The sequence below is a fragment of the Microtus oregoni genome, unplaced genomic scaffold (assembly GCF_018167655.1).
Source record: "Microtus oregoni isolate MIOR12 unplaced genomic scaffold, Mior012 000072F_ref0000427, whole genome shotgun sequence".
NCBI lineage: Eukaryota > Metazoa > Chordata > Mammalia > Rodentia > Cricetidae > Microtus > Microtus oregoni.
This window is the reverse complement of record NW_024543979.1, coordinates 4,255,919-4,278,223: the sequence shown is the minus strand read 5'-3', so window position 1 is coordinate 4,278,223 and position 22,305 is coordinate 4,255,919. Positions and strand designations below refer to the sequence as shown.

General features: G+C 46.3%; 1 protein-coding gene across 1 annotated transcript; it reads left to right on the top strand.

The window, feature by feature from the left end:
* The first annotated feature begins 629 nt into the window (after positions 1 to 629).
* Positions 630 to 21,306, top strand: Slc10a6 (solute carrier family 10 member 6). The gene is made up of 6 exons (XM_041642084.1): positions 630 to 1,238; positions 9,787 to 9,905; positions 10,484 to 10,572; positions 14,307 to 14,479; positions 18,523 to 18,680; positions 19,982 to 21,306. The coding sequence occupies exons 1-6, from the start codon at positions 862 to 864 to the stop codon at positions 20,155 to 20,157; spliced, it is 1,092 nt and encodes a 363-aa protein (XP_041498018.1). The 5' UTR covers positions 630 to 861; the 3' UTR covers positions 20,158 to 21,306.
* Positions 21,307 to 22,305: the final 999 nt, after the last annotated feature.

Sequence of the window (22,305 nt, the reverse complement as noted above, 5' to 3'; positions counted from 1 at the left end):
TAGAACGCACAGAGGGCCACTGTACCACCTCAAGAGTGTTTTTAGGCGATGTGCGTCATGCCAGGCATTTCCAAGGCTCCCAGACTTCATCAGGTGGCCCAAGGGTGTGTGTCTCAGAGTAGACTCGAGTCTCCCAAAGAAAATGACAGCTCTCTTGAATAATGCCGGGAGAGACGAGTCTCCGCAGGCTCTACGGGATGCAGCCAAGTGCCTAATACCATTTCGTTCTTGCAGGTGTTTAATTATTGGCTTTAGACACAAGTCCTCAGAGAGAAAAAGAAGAAGAAAAAGAAAAGGGTAGTATAAAATCTCTCGAAATTATCCTCAGCCTCCTTGACATTTTCCAGACTGGCCTTATTTCTCTTGTCTCTCTGAAATGCCTGTGAGTGCCGTGAGGCGTGGCTTTGGCACAGCTGTCTTTGTTTTTTCCTGACTTAGTCGTTCAGGCCACAGAACGCTGCACTCTGGCTGTTTGAAATCCCTACTGAATTTGGAGAAATTGTGTCTTGGCATCTGGCCTATTTCCCTAGAACATGATGTGATGTTGTCAACAGGGGCCAGTCTTTCCACTTTGTCTGTCTCCTTCCCAGCACTTGAACATTCCGTGGTCAGGGAGACTAGAATGGAAAGGCACGCTTGCCATCCTTGCTGCGTTTCCTGCCTGACTACATGACTTTTATAATGTCACTCGTGAATAACTTGATCAGATTAGGCCGAATCACGGGGTTGGCCAATAGCAATCGGAAGGACTCTCCAGCGTCACTTGTTGCATGATTAGGAAATGCATCCGGATAGACCTGCCCCGTGCATGCTCAGGGCTGACGTTCCTCTTTGTCTCTGCTGTCTAATTCACGAGACGAGATGAGCATGGACTGTTCGAGCAATGCTAGCTGCCCTGCCCACAGCATGGAGGACGAGCTGCCGGTGCAGATGGAGGGCCACGGGACCCTGAAGCTTGTTTTCACAGTGGTGTCAGCCCTGATGGTGGGCCTGGTCATGTTCTCCTTTGGATGCTCGGTGGAGATTCGGAAGCTGTGGTCACACTTCAGAAGACCCTGGGGCATTGCGGTGGGGCTGATTTGCCAGTTTGGGCTCATGCCTCTGACTGCGTATCTGCTAGCCCTCAGCTTCTCTCTGAAACCCTCCCAAGCTATTGCTGTCCTCATCATGGGGTGCTGCCCTGGGGGCACCATCTCGAATGTTCTGACCTTCTGGGTTGATGGAGATATGGATCTCAGGTAAGACACAGCAGGGAAGCTGGGCAGGGTGCCCCTGTCTATGCCTGCCAGTCAGGGACACCTTTGAGATGTCTGGGTGGTTCTAAGTGGGAAGAGACTTGGGCAGCCCTTCTCGGTTCCGAGCTTGTCCTGCTGCAATCAGTTTCTGCTTTCTTGGCAGCCTTTTCTATCCTGAGTCACGCAAGGGACTTGGTTCATATGCAGCAACGATATTTCCCAAGCATGTTCTCCTTCTATGCCCATTGGCATTCCCTGGACATCACCAATAACACCATATAGCTGATGATAGTGCTGGTGATGCTAGCAAGATAAACCGTCAGGGTGAAGCCCACGTGGTTCTGGTCTTTTCATTTTGTCTCTTTTGGCCACATTGCTCTCAGCAGTGTTTCCAGAAAACCCTTCTTGTGAAGCCACATTTTAAACGAGTGCAGAGGACTCTGGGCGGTTGACAGACTGATTTAGGGAGCGGCGTGGAGCTCTGAGGATGACAACTCTCTTGTTTCCTTTCCTCCTTTGGGTTTAAGCCAGAGTTCCTGTCTACATATGGGGCAGATAAACACTCCAGGGGAAATGAAGCTTTATCAATTATCCACACTGTAACGATGGTGAGCGAATCACACAATCTTGGAGTCAAACGTTTTGACGAGAAGTAGAAGAACATTTGAAGAAAGAATTGATGACTCAGTATTGGGGAAAACAGAGATAAAAACAATAGTCTTTCTGGATTTTTTTTTTTGCTTATATACACACATTTACATCCTGCCTAGGGAAAATGACCCATACAAATTTAAATCTTTGCATGTGTATGCCACTTAATTGAGGGTGACTCTATGATGAATGAATGAATGAATGAATGAGTGAATGAATGAATGAGTGAGTCAGAATTGACGGCTGAACTGGGAGCTGAGCTTAGTGAGTCGGCTTCAGGTCTCGTTTCAAATTCTCTTGCATATACTGAATATTTAGTGTATTGAACAGATGTCACCTCTACATATTAATTACAGACAAGAAATTAACTTTATGGCAATGCCTATTCAGTTACCCACTTATGAGAGAGAGACTTAAAAATTCCTGATAGTTTAGTATCTCCACTCAGATGCCATGACTTGAAGCTCAGTGAAGCTGTCCATTAGTGCTCACACGTCAGCGAAGAAGTCTGGGTCCCAGGGTTTCTGGAAAGAAAGGAAGCTGGTGTTTGTAGGGACCGGGAAGCCTGGGCTTCGTCTTATCTCCCAGCTTCTCAGAGTCACCTCGGCAGTGACCTTTTATTATTCTGGAAAAACGTTCAAGTTGAAGAAGTAGCTCAACAATAGGAGTGGAGCAGAGTTCACGCTGGAGCAGAGCTCACATCTGGTTCACATCAGTTTGTAACTTAGGCAGTTTTTTTCCATGACATTTGGCAACACAACCACATCGTCTGTTTGGAGTCTGAGCCTAAGTCTTTAGCAGGGTTTTGAAACACTTCTGTTCTGGGAAAGGGAATATTTATTGCCAACATCCTTGGCTCATCGGCATTGTCATAGTAACACCAGAGGACAGAATGTGTGTGGAAGACAGAGTGTGTTTTGTTTCTTGTTACCAACCCTATCTTATTTATTTATTATTTATTTATTGTTTTATAGAGACCAGGTCTCACATAGCCCAGGGTGGCTTTGAGTTCCTGATCCTTTCTGCCTTCAGTTCCCTAGAGCTAGGATTACGGGCATACGCCAGCGTGTCTGGCACCAACTCTGTCCTCAGTCAGCTTTGTTGTTATTATTGTTGTTGCTTCTGTGTAGCCCTGGCGGTGCAGGAACTTCCTTTGTAGGCCAGGCTGGTCTTGAACTCAGAGATGTGCCTGCCTCTGTCTCCCAAATGCTGGGATTAAAGGCACACGCCATCACTTCTGGATTAATCAACTTTTAAATTAAACTGTAAAAAGGGATTTATTTATTTTAATGTGTGTGAGTGTTTTGCTTGCATGTGTGTTTATGTATCACACCATGTGCATGTCTGGGGCCAGATGAGGCCAGAAGAGGGCACTGGATCCCTTGGAACTGGAGTGATAGATGGCGGTGAGCTGCCATGTGAGTGCTGGGAATCAAACCCGGGTCCTCTGGAAGAACAGCCAGTGCTTTAACCACTGAGCCATCTCCCAGCCCTAGTGTTTACATGCTGATTGTAGCAACTTGTCTGAGAACACACGCACATACATGTGAGACAGAGCCGGGTACACAGTAGGTGCGCAGTAAATGTTACATGAGCCAGGTACACAGTAGGCGTGCAGTAAATGTTAGCTGTTTTCCTCCTTTCTTCCTTAGCAAGCATTTCACCACTGACTGCCCCACCCTGTGCTTTTCCTGTTTCTGAAGTTCAATTTTGAGCTTCACAGACACAAACAATACAGAATAAATTATAAAAATGAAATAATAGTTACTTGCTTTTGTATTTTTGAGACAGGGTCTTGCTGTGTTGCTCAGGCTGACCTCAATTTCAATGTGTAACCCAGGCTGGCTTCAAACTCAATCTGTAGCCAAGGCTGATTCTCCCAGAGTAGGAATTTTAAAGTGGGCACTAAAAATTAGATTTCAGAAGCTTATGGATCTAGCACTAATAAATGCTTAAATCTCAAGAAACAGAATATTCTGTGTTGATGAGCGGAATAATGTCCGTGTTTGGCACATTGCTTCACAACTGATTACCAACATAAAATCACATGGAGGAAAACTCAGCGGCCAGGCAGTGATGGTCATTCTGGAGGAAATCGAAGTGTGCTTCATCCCACATCTTTATTTCACAGATGGGGAAACCGAGGCAAAGCTCTTAGAGATGATCCCAAGTACAGTTCTGTTGCTTTCACCCCGCTTCACTCAGCCCGCGTGTGGTTTTCCACCCGCACACCTTGACCGGGTGTTTCGGACTTGAGCGGGTGTCCACACACTGGGTATGACAAGGCCAGGTACCGGGCACGGAGTCAAGTACACAGCAGGCCCGGGGCCCACTGTGCTTCTTCCCAGGGCCCTGGGCTTCTCGCCTTAGTTTTCTGCTCCTCTCGCTTGGTCCTCTCTTCCCTCTACCAGGCCCACCCTTTAGCTGAGCTGTTCACAACTCTGGCTCCCTGCCATCCTCCACTTCTGCTTCCTGGGGTCAGGCCCTAGTGAACTCTTCCGTGGCCAACAGCTACACCTCTACAGTGTTCTCTCCACACTCAGGCTCTCTGTTATTGTTTCGTTGTTGTCAACTGTGAGCCTCCTTCTGTTCCTCTCTTTTGTACAGTGAACTTTGTTGATGGTATTCAATACTTGAGAAAGTAGAGTTCCCTAAGCCACTCCCCTTCTTTTGAGGGTCTGGGATGGAAACCAGGAGGGGAGATGCTCAATGTACTGGGGACTGAATGGGACAGGGACTCCCCCACAGCTGAGGGCCTTTCTCTTCCTCTCATGTTCTTGCTGGAGTTGGGTTGCTCAGGGATTCTTACTGCTTGGAGGCCGTGAGGACTATGAGGGGTTCCACCCAGTCGCTGTTGCCAACGTCATTGTCATACCAGGAAGTTAGTCTGATATCACGCTAGGAGACGAGTTTGACAAAAGTGGCTGTTGAGGACGATGCCCAAGTTGTCATGGAAGACTTTGGCCAGGGGGCCTGCTGACACCCAGCACGAACATGGGGGCGTCATCTCAAGGGACAAGGATGATGAGTCTGGCTCTACCTTTCAAGGGGGACCCAGTCTTCTCCACAGTGGTAAAGACACTCATGGATTCCACAACATACTGGGCACCAGAATTACTCCATTTGATATTGGAAGGCTTCACTCCTGAAAGATGGAGATGGCCTTCTCATTGACAACAAGGTTTGTTTTCTTAGACTTGACTGTGTTGAGGACCTTACTGTGTGTGGAATCATACTAAAATACGTAGACCCTGTAGTTGAAGTCAAGAGAAGGGTCACTGATGGTAACAATATCCTCTTCCCCTTGGTGAAGGTAGGTCTGGTGTCCAGGAGCCCGATACGGTCAAATCACTTCCCTCTGACCTTTACCATGTGTCTCGGTTGGGACTAGCACTACACGGGATGTGGCTCTCCCTGGAAAGAGAAGGCAGAGCACCCGGCCTCCATTCTTGGAACTGGGAACGATAACACTTCCATCATGGCATCATGCCGTGTGTTCGCAGTGCTTACTGAACTGGCCAGGTTACCAGTTCTCCAGGTGTATTCCCAGGAACACCTTAGATGCAAGTGGCCTCCAGTCCCGATGAAACTGCTCATTGTTCACTAAACACACTCTGGTTTGCCCATCTCCACCCGCCCATGTTCTTCAGATACCCTCTGGGTTAGTTGGCCTGATCTCTCTGCTCCAGTCATAGTATGAGTCTCCCTAATTGGTCTAGAAAGAAACTGCAACAGAGCACTGTGTCTGCTCAAGGTGCCGAGCACCACGGGGCCATTGATCTCACTGCCCCTCGGCTTCCATATTTGTTTGGATTTGTTATAAGATAGGGTCACATAGCCCAGGCTGACCTCAAATTCCATTCATAGCTAAAGATGTCTTTAAATTCCTAATCCTCCCACTTCTGCCTGCCAGTTGCTAGAATCACAGCCTTGGGCCTCTGAGCCTGGCTCTCAATTCTTATATTGGTAGAGGATTCTCTGAGGTTCTCTTTTATCTTTAGATCATTATACAATACACACAATATAATGTAGCATTTGAGCAATATTAAAGTGACATTAGGAACATTCACGTTGCACACCCATTCCCTTTATGTCACGTTTGACTCCCCGGATGTCTTCTATACGTGACTCACAGATGTGTCTTCTGGATCTGGCTACTTAGCCGGGCTGAATACCCTCTGGGGTCATCCTCCCCAGAGCATTTGGTTACAATTCCTTTTTGTTTGCTGCTGAACGCTCTCCACTGTGCACATCTTGCTTTGCCTGCTCGCTCCTCAGGAGGCATTGAGTTGGTTCTTCCTTTCATTTCCTGTTTGTGACAAGGTCTCACTCTGTAGTCCTGGATCACCTGGAACTCAGTGTGGCAATCAGATTGCCCTGGATCCTCCTTCCTCTGCCATCCTGAGTGTTGGCATTACCTGTGTGTACCACCTTTTGACTATTGTAAATGACGTGACGTGACACGGGTGTCCAACGGCACACCATTTGTGCCCTTGCTTTCAGCTTTCCAGCGTGGATGTGTAGTGGAGTAGATCAAAGTTTAAGACCCATAGGAAAGGGACGAGGAAGGGACGATAAACCCAAGCCTCTTCTACCCCCCACTTCCTTTTTCTTTATGAGATGGTCTGACTATGTAGCTCTGACTGCCCTAAGCTCACTGTGTAGAGCAGTCTGGCCTTGAGTTCATAAATACCCGCTTGCTTGCCTCTGCCTCCTGAGTGCCCTATCCAACTATCTGATGGCGCTACCTGTCCATTGTCCCCATTCTGCCAAATATGTAACTTTTTAGTCACCCGTTGGAAGGTCTTATCACTGTGCAACTTGCTAGCCATACCTGCCAGGTCTCTCAGTTCCTTGTATGCCCAGTGTCAGCCTGGTGGTGGCACGGCCTTGATAAATGGGAGTAAGAGACACGGTGGCAGTGTCTTTTGCCAGTGTTACAATAACTCCGCCCCCAACGAACACTGTTTATTAATGTGATTCAGGACAGCTCACACAACCTCTAGATATCTATGGAAGATGTATGTGTCTATCCTTAGTTACAGAGAGGATTCTGAACTTGAGTGGTGGTGTGTGTATAGCACGGTGGCCAACTTTGATCCATGAAGTTCTCTTGAGCTTCTTCCCATTTTATTTTTTTATTTATATTTACTTTTATATTTATTTATTTTGAGACAAGTCTCATATAGCCCAGGCTGGCTTCAAACTTGAAACACGGCCAAGGATGACCTTGAACTTCCATGCCCGCCTCTTCTCGCTCTTCGCCCTCTGAGTTCTGTGATGACAGGCATGCCTTCAGTTTGGAGAATTGGAGTGCTTGATTTTTGGGGCTTAGAATTGAAATAACATTTGAATAACTTAAGTCCCAATTGCAGAATGGTATTGACTGCTGCCTTCTAGTGGAATGTGTGGCTCTGCCATTTCCTTGCTGTAAGGGAGGTTCAGGATTTACCTGTTTGTCCAGTCTTGCTGGACCTGTCTCATTCTCTGCAATAGTTGCGGATGGCTCCATTCTTCCTGGTGCGAGTGGAATCTTGTTCTGTGGAGGTCAGATAATGTTAGCGATTTTTCCACCATGTGAACAGTGGAGAGATTCAGCAAGCCACATCCTCTGTTGATGCCCCAATGGAATTTCTTGGCAGGAACTGGAAGGCGTGGCTTCCCACTATGCATGCTGCAGTTTCTGTGCTTCTCCAGCATGGTCAGTATTTACAAGGAAACGGGAGGGCACCAGAACTTCTCTCGTCCCTCTGGAGCCACCATCAAATGTATCACAGATCAAATTATTCTATGGAGGTCGGGCACAAGGTTCCATAGCTTTTTACAGCGAGGAATCTCAGCCTTTCGTTGCTGGAGCTAAAACCATATGGGAGTGGCATGGAGCATTCCAGACTCCGCAGTTCAAGATTGAAGTGATGCAAGGTAGGGTTCTTTCCAGGAGTTGGTAAGCGGAGAGCCAAGGCACACAGCATAGGTCAAGTATTTGGAAAACTTCCCTAGCTACCATCTCCATGGAAACAGGGTACCAACTCCATGGAAACAGGCTTGAGAGTTGTGTCAAAATGCTGAACTTCCTCTAGCTTAGCAGAAGACACCTTTGTTTTGTTTGGGGTGTTTGGGATTAGCCTCAGAGACTACTCTGAACAGAATAAAATTTTTTAGGCTTTATGTAGAGTGCAAACTATGCAGGATTTTTTTTAGAAGAAAAAATTTGAAAAGGAAAATTTACATGGAAATACTGACCCTGTATATTTCTTTTTCAAGACAAAGTTTCATAGTATATCCCTGGCTAATCTGGAACTCACTCTATAGACCAGGTTGGCTTCAAACTCACAGAGATCCACCTGCCTCTCCCTCCCAAGTGCTAGTATTAAAGTCATGTGCCACTATTGCCCAACAACCCTATATTTTATGGAAACAATATAGTCAAGAAAGTCTGGAATTTGTTTAGGAAAAAACAAAATTACTTACCAGTGGGCTAGATTAGAGTCTCCGAGACATTTGTGAATAGACTTGGGCATTTAATCAGCACATGCTGAAGAAGGCACTTCGGCTTAGTGAGCAAAGTGTAGGCACACACTTGCTCTCAAGACAAAACAGCTTCATATCTTAGAAAAGAGAAACTTAAAATGAGTTAAATAGATAAACACAGACTGTCAGGCACAAAGAAGAAAATGTAGGGGTGATGTCTGAAGGCCCCAGGAATGGAGGACATCTTTACAAGGATGAGAACTTAGAGACTGTCTGTCGTTTTGTTTGTTTTCTGAGACAAGGTCTCACAATGTAGTATTGACTGGCCTGGAACTCACTCTGTAGATCAGGCTGGCCTCAAACGCCCAAAGATCCACCTGCCTCTGCCTCCTGAGTGCTGGGATTAATGGGGTGTGCCACCACACCTGGCAAAAATACACAACAGCTTTAGCTATATAAATATTCATTATGATGAATATCATGAGCAAAGCCAAAAATGAAGAGTAAATTTATCGAAAAGGTTTGAATCATACATAATCTTGTGTACCCTGATTGTCAAAGAGCTCCCTCTAGGTAAGAGGAAAAGGCAGACTGTGCAGGGAGGAGGGTGAGAAGAGGCTGGAAGTCTGAAAGAGGGTGGGCCTTGTTGAAGTAAGTGTAATAATAAGCTTACAGTGAGATCTGCCCGCTCTCAGGAGATGTCAAAGGGCCTGGCCACATCTCGAGCAGTCTGCTCTGCCAATGCAGGCTTTCTATCTAACAAATAGAACATTCACTTTGGAGGTGCCCCACTACAGAAGAAGGAGTCATTTCACGTCAGTTCCTGTTTCTAGTCGGAAGGAGAATTTGTATCCAGTCCACAATCTCTCACGGAATCTTTGTCTCAGATTCCGTACCTTGCTTCATGCTTTCCAGTGTTCCCCATCAGGAGCTAGAGACCACAGGCTCTTCTGTGGGGAATCTCACACAAGTCTTTTGACGGCTTCTTAATGTTTAATAGTACTCGGCACCAAATAGGTGTTTAGTTACCTCTTTGGTATTTTAACTTATCCTATTCAAGTCCCAAAGGGGGTTAAGAAAAAAATTCTGGTTTGCTTCCTTTAGACCCGAGAGCAGTGAGCTCTGAGTAGTCACCCACAATCCCATGTAATTATTAGGAAAGTGGGTCTTGTAGCTGCTTTGAAAAAGTGGGTTCTAGGTATGGTTTTTGGTAAAGATTACATTTTTAATTAAATTTTTTGAGATGGGGGGGTCTCACATTGTAGACCAGACTGGCCTTGAACTCAGAGATCCACCGGCTTCTTTCTATCCATTCCTGGGATTAACGGCATGAACCACCACATCGGGCCCAACACCGCATACTAACGTAAGTAAGGACCACCTCTCAGCTTCTGGCTCTCCCTCCTAACCATCTTCATTCTGCTTGTAGCATCAGCATGACGACCTGCTCCACAGTGGCCGCCCTGGGGATGATGCCCCTCTGCCTCTACCTCTACACCTGGTCCTGGGACCTAAAGCAGAATCTCACCATTCCATACCAGAGCATAGGTCTGTATGGGGTTTGTGTGATGGTTAGAAAGAGCAATGGCGATCATACGGGTAGCAGATAATTACAATTCCCTCTGTGTGGCTTAGCATCGTCTAAACCAATCCTATTACGTTCAGGGTTAGTGAGGTTCGTTCGGGAACTTGATGAAGATCATGCAGCCTGGAACTGAGATCCTAACTCAGGACTCAGTGGGCTCGTGTTTGGTGGTGGGGTGAGATACCCGAGGGAGAACGTTTGTGGGGAAGAGAGGTTTACTGAGCTCACAATATGTCTCACAGTGGCTAGGTGTCCACACACCACGGTCCATGTTCTTATGAGCCCTGCTCTGTGACTGGGAATTAAAGAGACTTAAAGGGGCCACTCTCATTTCAAACATTATACTTCTGTTGTCTCAGAAATCCCCGTGGTTGGTTGTGAGGATTACGGTGGCCCAGGTGTGATGGAATTTATTAGTAGCACACACTCTTCACAAATTGTCTTTCAAAGCTGTGAACTAATTGAAATAGAAATTGCTGGGAAAGTGTGGGGGCATTAGGGTGAGAAGGGACACTGTCTGATAGATTTTCTTTCTTTTTAGGAATTACCCTCGGGTCTCTGATTGTTCCAGTGGCTTTCGGCGTCTTTGTGAATTATAGGTGGCCAAAGCAAGCGAAAGTCATTCTTAAGGTCAGCATCCCCCGCCCCCCCTACACACAGCCCACCACCAGACACAGAGATGAAAGGCTGAACCAATGAGCTGTCCCAGTACAGTTGTTTCCCGCCCTTTGACGGGGAGCCTTGCCGCGTCACTCCCATTGGCCCACACACATTTGTGACACCATGGAAAACATGATGCTCTTAGTGACAGAAACACACAGGCCTGAGACAGCCAGGACCCTGTCCCTTTCCTGGGCTTCCCACAGGCACCAGCAAGGTGAAGCTCCTCCCTGTGCTGTACACAATGGAGCCTCAGTGTGTGGGAACATGGAGGACTTCTTAGGACAGGCTGAAGGGCTGTCTTGCCGAAGCACTCCCAGGCACACACCACTGGAGTTGTAACTGGTATACAGAAGCAAAGGCTACTGACCTCATCAGGTACCCGGTGTGAGCGACATCATCCCGAAAGTGCTGAGGGGTGGCCAAGGAATGGTGGGAACCTAGAGATCCTTCCTTCCCTTGCTGTGCAGTGCTGCCATTTGTCTTTTGACAAATCACCCAGAAGACACAAGTTCACGCTTCTTCAAAACTGAAATAGAATCTCAGCTGTATTTTAGATTTACAAAGATATGAGTGTTTGGGGGATAATTAGAAGTTCGGCAAAAAATGTCTGTTTATTTCAGCTTGGAGTTTCTGGTTTGGTTCAGTCCACACTCACTCTGCCTGCAGGGGCTGCTTTCCCAGGAGGACAGTGCACATTGTCCTCCAGTGAGAGCAAGAGAGGACAGGTGCGGGAGGCCTGTGCGAGCATGGAGCCCTGGGCTGTACTCACGGGATAAGGCCCCTTCCTTCCTATGCTCCTCACTGTCCCTTTAAAAGGAGAGCATTCCCAGTGGGAAATGTTTACAGAACAAGAGGACAGTGTAATCATGGAAACTTTCTTTTCAAGTACTTTGTCATTAATTATTTTTCCCAAAGGGGCATTAAGTGGCAGCAACAATTGAAAATACCCCAGTTTAGCCTTTCTGTGCGCTTGTGGTCTTGGAGTCAGGCATGGTGGCACATGCTTGCAATCCCAACACCTGGGGCGTGGAGGCAGGAGGATGGGAAGTTCAAAGTCATCTGTGCTACATAACAAGCAGAAGCCCAGCCTGGGCCACGTGAGACTCTATTGTCCTCTCCCCGCTAAACAAACCTTTTCAGCAATTGTATGGGATTTATGTTAAAATATGTCAAATAATATGCATAAACTAGAGCCCACAGTTCAATCATTATTTTAGTCTTTTTAAGATTTTGAAGCAGCATTTCCTTGAGTAGCACAGGCTGGCCTACGGTCATAGTTCTGCTGCCTCAGCTTCACAAAGAGGAGATGATACATTGTGTCAGGCCTATTGGCACAGCCTTTGAACTTGAGGCAGAACATCACTGAGGCACTAGTGTGTGATGGAGGAGAGCTGGTCACTTCCTAGAACAAAGAGGACACTGGTAAGGGCCTAGAACAAAACAATCCCAGGGACCTGCCCCTCCCCCAGGCACCTGCCCAGAAGGAACCTGTTCCCCAGGGATCTATTTATCTAATTCTCTTTCCTTAAGTTTTCAGGACCTTTCAAAATAGTGCGAATAGGCTTTAATACATTGTCTTAGCTAGGGTTTCTATTGCTGTGAAGAGACACCATAACCATGGCAACTCTATTAAAGGAAGAAGAACATTTAATTTTAGAGGTTAATCCATTATCGTCATGACAGGAAGCATGGTCGTGTGTAGGCAGACATGGAGCTGAAGTTAGTTCTACATCTTGGTGGCAGGCAGCAGGAGACTGTGTAGCACACTGGGCACAGCTTGAGTAAAAGAGACCTCAAAGCCCACCCCCACAGTGACCCACTTCCTCCAACAAGGCCACACCTCCTAATATGCCTCTATGGGCCAAACATTCAAACACACGAGTCTCTGGGGGCCGTTCTGACTCAAACCACCACACATGAGAACATGCAGGGGGCATTTCCTGTTCAAACCATAATAATTAGTTTCTGTTTTCGTTAGTACTCCAGGGGCTCCTTCAGTTCTGAATCATTTCAAGTCAAGATTGACAGGATTTTAACTAAGTCCTCTTCTACAGAGTCTGCTATCCCATGAAACTGCTAAGATCCAAATCGCTCTCAGTCTCCTGGGAATTAAACTCACATGTTAGAAAGTTTTGGATTTATTGCCTTTTTCTTTCTTTCTTTTTTTTGAAAGAGAGGACACAGTGTGGTGGAATATTAATTTAAGATGTGTTACATTCATTAATGCTGTGGGATATTTGTTTAATGATGCAAAGACGTGTTACATTTGTTTGATTAAATAAAATTAACCCAGAGTCAGGAGGCTGAGTCAGCAACTAGCTGACAGGAAGTGGTAGGGAGGAGCCATGTGTAGCTAGGGTTCTTTATCTGGCACCTCAACCGGTAAAGGTTGTGATGGTGTGATGTCTAAAGACATCTAAGAAACCATTATCACAGCCACCCGTGCAGCAAAGCCCTTCCTAGACCAGAAGATCCGCAAACAGTCGTTATCCTTAGCATCTACTTAGCTTTAATTGTCAGTTTAACACAGCTCTCTGTTATCTGAGAAGAAAGCCTCAATTGAGAAATTTCCTGGACCAGATTGGCTCTAGGGCATGTCTGAAGAGTTTATCTTATTAATTGATGTAGGAGGACCCAGACCACTGTGGGCAGCACCATCCCTAGGCAGATAGTCCTGGGCTCTGTGAGAAAGGGAGCTGAGAGAGGGAGCTTCAGGGATTCAGCCCCCAGAGGCTACGAATGCTCCCGCAGATGGCCTGCCCCCTACCTGCACACTGGCATCTGTGGACGGCCTTCCTGCCCCCTACCTGCACTGGTACCTGCGAATGGCCTTCCTTCTCCCTACCTGCACACTGGCATCTGCGACTGAACCTTGTGGGTTAAGAAGAGAACACGTGGAAGTGGGAGGGAGTGGTGGTAGTGAGGAGGAGGAAATATGGGTGGATTGATTAAAGTCCATTGTATGCATGTATGAAATTCCCCAAAATAAAAATATGATTAGTTTAAATGTATTTTAAAGTCTTCAACATGTACCCATGAAAGAGTATATATTTATACAATAAATAAATAATGTATATATAATATCATTTAAAAATATTTCTAAAAAAGAAAGAAAGCTAACTAAACATTAGGCTGAGAATGCAGCGTTTCTCTGTGATTCCTGCCTTGAGTTCTTGCCCTGAATTTGTCAGTATTGGACTGAGACCTGAAGACATAAGGCAAATAACTGTTTTCTCCTCTTAGTTGGTTTTGGTCAGAATGTTTGATCCCAGTAAGAGAGAGGAAACTAGGAGGCACCAACGTGAGCTAACCTGAGCTCCTTACATTATTTCTGTTATCTATTTAGTATTTACATGTACTATGCCTGAGTATCTTCTGTACCATTACACACTGTTTCTGATCAGAGACAAGCCATCAGAAATCTTACTCTCAGTTGGACATCTCCTTCATCATAGCTGCGCCCGGGAAGAGAAAGCATCTGCCTGTGTCTTATATGGGCTCCAGCATTCACCCCTGTTCACTGGGCACTGGGGATCACACCCATGCTTAAGGGAAGGAAGGTGACTTTAACAGAAAATTGGATGTGACAGCCTCCGAGGTCTTCTAAAACTTCTAAAGCTTAAACTTTTACACTGGGCATGGCTTAGCAGAATAGAGCCTCAGGTGTGACTACCAAGCACTCACCTGTTGCTTTGTTGCAGGTCGGGGCCATTGCGAGTGGCATCCTCCTTCTGGTGGTGGCAGTCATTGGCGTGGTCCTGGCCAAGGGATGGAATATGGACGTCACTCTTCTGCTCATCAGCTTCATTTTTCCTTTGGTCGGCCACGTCACGGGCTTCCTGCTGGCATTCCTCACCCACCAGTCTTGGCAAAGGTATAGTTACCTATCCTATAAGGTGTTTGTGTGTGTGTGTGTGTGACTCAGAATGCCAGACCTGTGAGACCAGGCACAACGTTACCTCTTTGATTCATGCCAGGCTCTGTAAGCTTTTCTGAAGCAGGTGCATCAAACATACACCATGGCAGGATTTGCTGGTTGTGCCAGGGAACAGGAAAAGTTTCGCTTTGTTTGTGGTCAGGAAGCTCATAATTCTTTTTTTTATATATTTATTTATTTATTATGGATACAGTATTCTGTTTGCATATATGCCTGCTAAAAGAGGACACTGGACCTCATTACAGATGGTTGTGAGCCACCATGTGGTTGCTGGGAATCGAACTCGGGTCCTTTAGAAGAGCACGCAATGCTCTTAACCGCTGAGCCATCTCTCCAGCCCCTTTTTTTTAGTTTTGTTTTGTTTTTAACTCTTTGGGGACCCGCCACCCAGCTCCCTCATAATTCTTTATGTAGACAAAAGCCACAAGGATGGGGTTTGTCTGGTCAGGGTTACTATTGTACCAATGAAACACCTTTACCAAAAGCCACCCAGGGAGGAAAGAGTTTATTCAGCTTACACTTGTACATTGTAGTCTCACTGAAAGAAGTCAGAGCAGGACAGGGACCTGGAGGCAGGAGCTGGGGCCGAGGCCAGCAAATGGAGCTGCTTACTGGCTTGCTTCCCATGGCTTGTTCAGCCTGCTTGCTAACAGAACCCAGAACCACTTGCTCAGATGATCTCTCCAGAGGGAGCCGAGCCCTCCCTCATCAATCACTAATTAAGAAACTGCCCTACAGCCAGATCTTCTGGAGGCATTTTCTCAATCAAGGTTCCCGCCCTCAGACAGCTCTAACATGTGTCAAGTTGACGTAGACTAGTCAGCACAGGTTCTAGTTTGTAAACTTCAGATTAGGGCTTTAGTATAGCTTGCTGATGTCTGAACAGTTCAAGTCCAGCCAGGACTGCATCGAAAGACCCTGTCTCAATTACGAACCGAACAGGGTGATGTGTGAATCCCATGGATCAGAAGCAGGGGTGAACTTGTTTCGTTCAACACAGAGATCATAGCAGGGCATGAGTAAATATTAAGAGATTAAATCATTGTTCATCATACCAGATTTTAAAAGAATTACTAGTTATGAATAGTATGTTTAGGAATTTGTCTGAAATATTATCATTTGGATTGGAGTATACATTTATAAATATTGTAAAAATTTTTTAAATGATCATACTCCATGTTGGCACGCATGTCATGGATGAATGCGGTGATTTAATAATGAAGGAGAATGGTGACAGAAAGTGGCATAGGCTTTCTGTACACAGGTTTCTGTCTGCACGTATGCCTGCAGGCCAGGAGAGGGTGTCAGATCTCACTAAAGATGGTTGTGAGCCACCATGTGGTTGCTGGGAATTGAACTCAGGACCTCTGGAAGAACAACCAGTGTTCATAACCTCTGAGCCACCTCCAGGGGCCTAAGCTTTCTGAAAGGCAACCGCTGCACTAGCAGCCTCATGTATGCTTATGGATATTAACCCAATACTTTTACTCTGGTTGAGAATAGGGTCTTGCTATGTAGACCTGGCTGATCTTGAACTCTGTGTTTTCTGGTCTCAGCGTCGTGAGTGATGAGATTAAAGGTGTGCATCACCACAATCAGCGGGAATCTGTTCTAGAGTTAGCTCTATCAGATATACACATGAATATTGATATAATAAGATGTTAATTGCTGTACCCTTTATATAGGTAAAAATGGAAGCAATTTAAGTATCTAACAATAGGGTCATATTTATTTATGCAGTGTGCATGTGCTAGGCATCAATTGCAATGCTCCAGGGTTAAACCTAAGTTTAGAATTTTGATTTCTGGGGCTGGTGAGATGGCTCAGTGGCTAAGAGCACTGACTGCTCTTCCGGAGGACCTGGGTTCAATTCCCAGCAACCACATGGCAGCTCGCAGCTGTCTGTAACCCCTGTTCCAGAGAATCTGACATCGTTATATCAATGTGCATGAAATAAGGTTAAATAAAGTTTTTTTTTAAAAAAAAGAATTTTGATTTCTACTTTGTGGGAAAAAGGCAAAAAGAATATGGAAAAATACTGGAAGAAAAGGCAGTTTAGAGCAGGAAAGTTAAGGGTGATTTCAGTTCTCCTGGGAATATTTCCTCTTTTTCAGTAAGTGGATTCATTTTTAAGTCAGGAGAGCAATTACAGGAAAGTGGCTGGATTCGAGCGGCTGGGTGGGGGAGGCTCAGGTGGGTCTTAAGCTGCTCCCACTCTACCAGGGAACACTGCTGAGCCCTGCACACGCACTGGGTGAGGCCCCACCTCGTCAAACCCCGCTTTCTTCTTGTTGCAACCTGACAGCAGGGAGCTATGATTATCCCACTGATGAGCAAGCTCTTCAGAGAAGATTAGGAATGTAATCGAGTTCCTATAGCCAGAAAGTACAGTTGGGATTCGAACCTGGGTTTGCTTCCAAGGTCAATAGTTAGGAGCATAGACTACTGAGGGAAGGAGACTGACAGCTGAATCTGAGGACAGATGAAGAACTCTTATGGCCATGTGCTGTCAGCTATCTAGTCTTTCTTGTCTCCCCTGGCCTGACAAAGATGAGGCCAGAGATAACTGCATTTGCACTGTGAACAGTCTGGTCCCGGTGAGTTGCAGCTTTTGAGTTTTATGACGTCCAGCTAGGAAGTTTGAGGGAAGTGCGCTTTGCATGAAGGTGGGAGCAATACAGTGTGTCACAGAACTCGCCACTAAAAAATATTCCTGCCCCATGTCACACCCTTGCTTCGTCTACCTGGAGTCCTGGCTCCACCGAAGTACTCTTAACCTTCCCCTCATATACGAAGGCTGCAAGCTCCTCGCAAGCTGGAGACAAAAGTAACGGCTCAATCCACCCTCCAAGTTTGCTTCCTGCCATTGCTTCCTTTTTCTCTCACTTTTCAAGTAAGGCTTATCCCATTTTCTGTGATCAGAAAACCAACAAATGTAAAAAGGTAGGAAACGAGAGAACGTTATCATTGCATCTTTCACCGAAAGCAACCTTTCCCAACACTCATTTTTCATCTAGAGCTTTGGCATGCTTTTTAATTTGTTTAGTTTCACACCTCTGACTCAGTTTCCCATTTTCGTCTCCTCCAGTCCTCCTCTGCATGCTGACTGGCTTGTGGTACATGGGGCTTCCTGAAGAAGCCATGCTCACACCTGGGTCTGCGGCTTTCCTTGCTGCCACTCCCGATACTCATCACCTCTTCAGGTTCTGTGGCTTCACCACTTTAAAGCTTTCTGGAGCCACTGCTGCTACTTTGCTGAGTTCTACAGCATCTCCTGGTCATTGTTCCCTGAGTTTCTACAGCATCTCCTGGTCATTGTTCCCTGAGTTTCTACAGCATCTCCTGGTCATTGTTCCCTGAGTTTCTACAGCATCTCCTGGTCATTGTTCCCTGAGTTTCTACAGCATCTCCTGGTCATTGTTCCCTGAGTTTCTACAGCATCTCTTGGTCATTGTTCCCTGAGTTTCTACAGCATCCCCTAGCCCTGGTCATTGTTCCCTGAGTTTCTACAGCATCTCCTGGTCATTGTTCCCTGAGTTTCTACAGCATCTCCTGGTCATTGTTCCCTGAGTTCTACAGCATCTCCTGGCCCTGGTCATTGTTCCCTGCGTTTCTACAGCATCTCCTGGTCATTGTTCCCTGAGTTTCTACAGAATCTCCTGGCCCTGGTCATTGTTGCAAATTGTTCATGCATAATTTCTGGTGTCTATCTTGTACTTCTACTCTGATTCCTGGGCCAGGGTTTTTGAGGTTCTACTCCACTGGACATCCTTGCCATATACAGAAGAGGATCCCAGTAATAACTGTCCATGAATATATTCTTTTAGTTGCCTGAGTCCATAGCTTATACTTGTCATTGCTCAAAGGGAAAAGGGCAGGTTTTTTTGTTTTGTTTTTTTTGAGACAGGGTTTCTCTGTGTAACAGCCCTGGCTGTGGTTCTTTTTGTGGGTTCACAGCTCTTGAATCTGTTCACTGACAGGTGCAGGACGATTTCCATAGAGACCGGAGCACAGAACATCCAGCTGTGCATCGCCATGCTGCAGCTGTCCTTCGCTGCCGAGCACCTGGCCCAGCTGTTTAACTTTGCCTTGGCCTACGGACTCTTCCAAGTGCTGCTGGGGCTCCTCATTGTTGCAGGTGGATGATTTCCCTCCACACATCGGCCGCCAACTTATTCACATCCTCAAAGCCAGCTCTGCATGTCTTGCTCTTGTGATCTAATTTTAGCCTGACACTTTTGGGGACTAGGAAGTATAAAGCCAGGCTACTTTGATGCAGTGGGTGTTTCCCAGGAAATACTTAAGAAGTCATTTGAGTGAGATCTTATAACGGCGTTGTATAAAACCAGCCCCCTAGCTTTTATGTTCTGTCTCCCTTTTTCCAAATGCTCAGCTACTTCTGGGCTCAGTGGCTCGAAGGACTTTTCAGATATGAACTACACACGTATGCCAGTGTAGACACAGTGGGATTTTATGCACACATGTACCTACACAGGCTATTTATTCTCCGACCTGCTCAGCCAAATACGCATTACATTGGGGGTAACTCTTTATGCACTGAAGGTAAACTGCAAGGTGTGAGTACACATATGTACACATACATGTCTTTATTTTGCTCCTGGTCCCTGGAATAGGCTCTAGTAAGGTTAGTGGTTACTGAGAAAATCGACTGCACACTCGCTGTTGCTCTGATGAATTGCCTCCCCACAAACAGATTATAAAAGAGAGATCTCAGGTTGGCTTACAGTGACGTGGCTGAAGGTGTGGGGGAGAGGGAGTGTCTGCATAACAATAACAGCAGGGAGGCAGGGCAGCAGGAGGCTGGCCAGTCAGGAAGCAGAAAGAGCACAGAAAGCAGAGCCAAGCTCTAAGGACCCTCAAGCTCTGTCCCCAGTGGGGCGAACTCCAGACTGGGGACCAAGCATTGAAATCCATGAGCCTTTGGGGCATGTTCTTATGCTAACCAGTACACATACTGGTTATTATATGCTATTGGCATGATAACATTGATGTAAGGAACACTTGGGGATCAGGAGGTTCCCATGGAAGACGGAAATGCTTCTATTAGAACAAACTGCTGGTTCTGAAACCCAGAATTTTCGAGAAGCATGTTGAGCTTCTGTCTAGCTCTATCCTAGCACTTGGGCATAGGGCCTGATGCTCTGCCAGCAGCCCTAAGGGTTTGTTGGTTGACTGAGTGAATGAGCTCTGAGAGACCTGACAAATGAACCCCAATTCTGGAGAGAAAGAACCATTCTGATCCCCAACCCTTCGGTTCCACAGCGTTCCTTTCTCACCCCTTCCCCCTTGTTTCCACACATGCATCATGCTGACCAAGCAACTCTCCCAAAGTACCTTTGAGTATGCAGGCCCCCCCTCCCAACTAGGCTCTTTGCTAAAGGCGTTTTTAATACTCTGATACTCTGTTTCTCCACCCAGCATATCAGGCATACAAAAGGAGGCAGAAGAGCAAGCTCAGGAGGCACCACCCTGGTTGCCCAGAGGTCAGCTACGAGAAGCCCAGAGAGACCAGTGTTTTCTTGGAGGAAGGTGATGAAGTCACTGTAACTCTGGGGCCACTGGGACCAGAGCAGCAGCATAGGGCTGTTGAGTAATCAGCCACATTCCTTCAGGGGAATAGGGCCAGCTTGGCCCTCCTTCTTCCTTCATGACCAGTAAAGACCATGTGATGTGTGAACGTCGCTGGAGGGACTGTGAGAACAAACAGCAAACGATTGACTTCTTAGGTTCTTCCATCCCTGTCTGTCTCCTGTGGGACAGCGAGTGGTGGCTGGCAGTCAGCAGGCATCTCCTGGCGAAGCTGGCCTCCGCTGTGGATTTTAACGGAAGAGAGAGAACACCGGTGTAGCAGAGACTCACACTGCAGGACGGAGCCAGTCCAGATCCACCGATTTCTTGGCTGTGAGCAGGTGCTCTGGAGTGCTTAGGGAAGAGACACTCAGAGAAAATAAGCTTCAAGGACATGGTTTTAGGGATCAAGCATCTTGTAATTTTGATACGTGTGTGATACAAGCTTAGAGACACTCTAAAGGAAACATGGGAAGAATCTAAAAAGTGAATATCTGGGTTAGTTCTTTCTCCAAAGAGGAACAGACATGTGCCTGGAACCTCCAAAACAGACACGTGGCACTTGCCCTGAATCTCCAAAACAACAGAGATTCGTGCGCAAACATTGGGTATCCTGTGTGCAAAGTGGCCTAAAATGTCCAGTTTGTACTCTGTGTTCTGACATCGGCTGGCAATTATCTCAGAACATCTGTATACATCTGTCTGTGTTACCTACCTCATTCTTTAAAAAAGTGCTACGTCATCCGGGCGGTGGTGGCGCACACCTTTAATCCCAGCACTTGGGAGGCAGAGGCAGGCGGATCTCTGTGAGTTCGAGACGAGTCTGGTCTACAAAAGCTAGTTCCAGGACAGGCTCCAAAACCACAGAGAAACCCTGTCTCGAACAAAAAAAAAAGTGCTACGTCCAAGTGTTGTGTCATATAGGACGGTAATTTATTTAGCTCTTCTGGATTAGCGGGTATTCAGATGCCTCCCAGTGTGGAGTGGCTGTGAGCCCCTGGCCCTTATGCCCATGTCCTTGTAGGACCCTTCCTGCAGTCTGGGGGGCAGGACCACTGCTCCTCAAATGGTTCGATTGCTCTGTCTTGGAAGGGCTCTGTTGTTCGGTCTCATGAGTTTAAGAAATGATTTTCCATTGCTTTGATTTGTGAAAACATCTCATTAAATAATGACATTAAAACATGAACTAGGACATTTTTATACTCATTTCCTTCCTGCGTGTTTGACCAGCTTTTATCCCCGTGATATTTTTCTTTTGCCTTTTTTTGAAGACAGAACTTCATATGGTGTCTGCCCATGGAAGTGTTCAGCTTCCAAAAACCCTCCTGCCTCAGCCTCTTGAGTGCTCGAAATTGCAGTGTGAGCCTCCGTGCCTGCTACTCTAGTCCTACCAAAGGACAGGCGGCTGTGCATTTGGCCTGTGTGTGGCCAAGGGCTTAGCTTTTGTTTCCTTATGATGTCTGTTGTTGCAGAGACTTACATTTTAGCTTTATCAGTTTTTTAAAATTGCTGTAGAGGCCAGAAGTTGGAATGTTAGCCTTTTATGTAGATGATGAGCTATCATATGTCCCCCCGTGGAGAATGCATGTGGTGCCATTCAGTTGTTTATCTGCTCTCTGCAGAGGGCATTTGCTCACACAGTAGGTGTGCCTGGCCACGAGTAAAGTCCACACCTCCCTACCCTGACATTATTGAAAATATTTTCCAATACGCTTTTCTATTGCCTCTGTGGGTGTAATACTTGCCTATCCCTTATTCTCAGTTCAGGGTGTTAAAATTCTGTTTTAAAATATGTCCCTATTTACTTTTGTTTTGTGCATGTATGTGAGGGGCAACGCATGGCCCGGCATGCCACATGGGGGTCAGAGGACAGCTTCAGGCGTTGGTCCTTGTCTTCTGCCTGGTAGGAGATGAGGTTCGTGCTAGTCACTACGTGCCCGACTAGCTGTCTGGTGTGCTTCTGGGGACTCTGTCTCTACCCATCTCACCCAGGAGCCTGAGATTATAGATGTACTCACTCCGGCATCTAGTTTGTATGTGGGTTCTGCACACACATTCAGGCTAGCGAGGAAAATGCTTTACTCACTGAGCCATTGGTCCAGCCCAAGAATTTTATTTAAATAGTTGTTTTTAGATTTTATTTACCTTATAAGCATGAGTGTTTTGCCTTGTAT

Coding starts and splice junctions, on each gene's coding strand:
- Slc10a6 (XM_041642084.1), top strand. CDS start 862: ATGAGCATGGACTGTTCGAGCAATGCTAGCTGCCCTGCCCACAGCATG. Junction 1,239..9,786: donor GATGGAGATATGGATCTCAG/GTAAGACACAGC, acceptor TTCTGCTTGTAG/CATCAGCATGACGACCTGCT. Junction 14,480..18,522: donor ACCCACCAGTCTTGGCAAAG/GTATAGTTACCT, acceptor GTTCACTGACAG/GTGCAGGACGATTTCCATAG.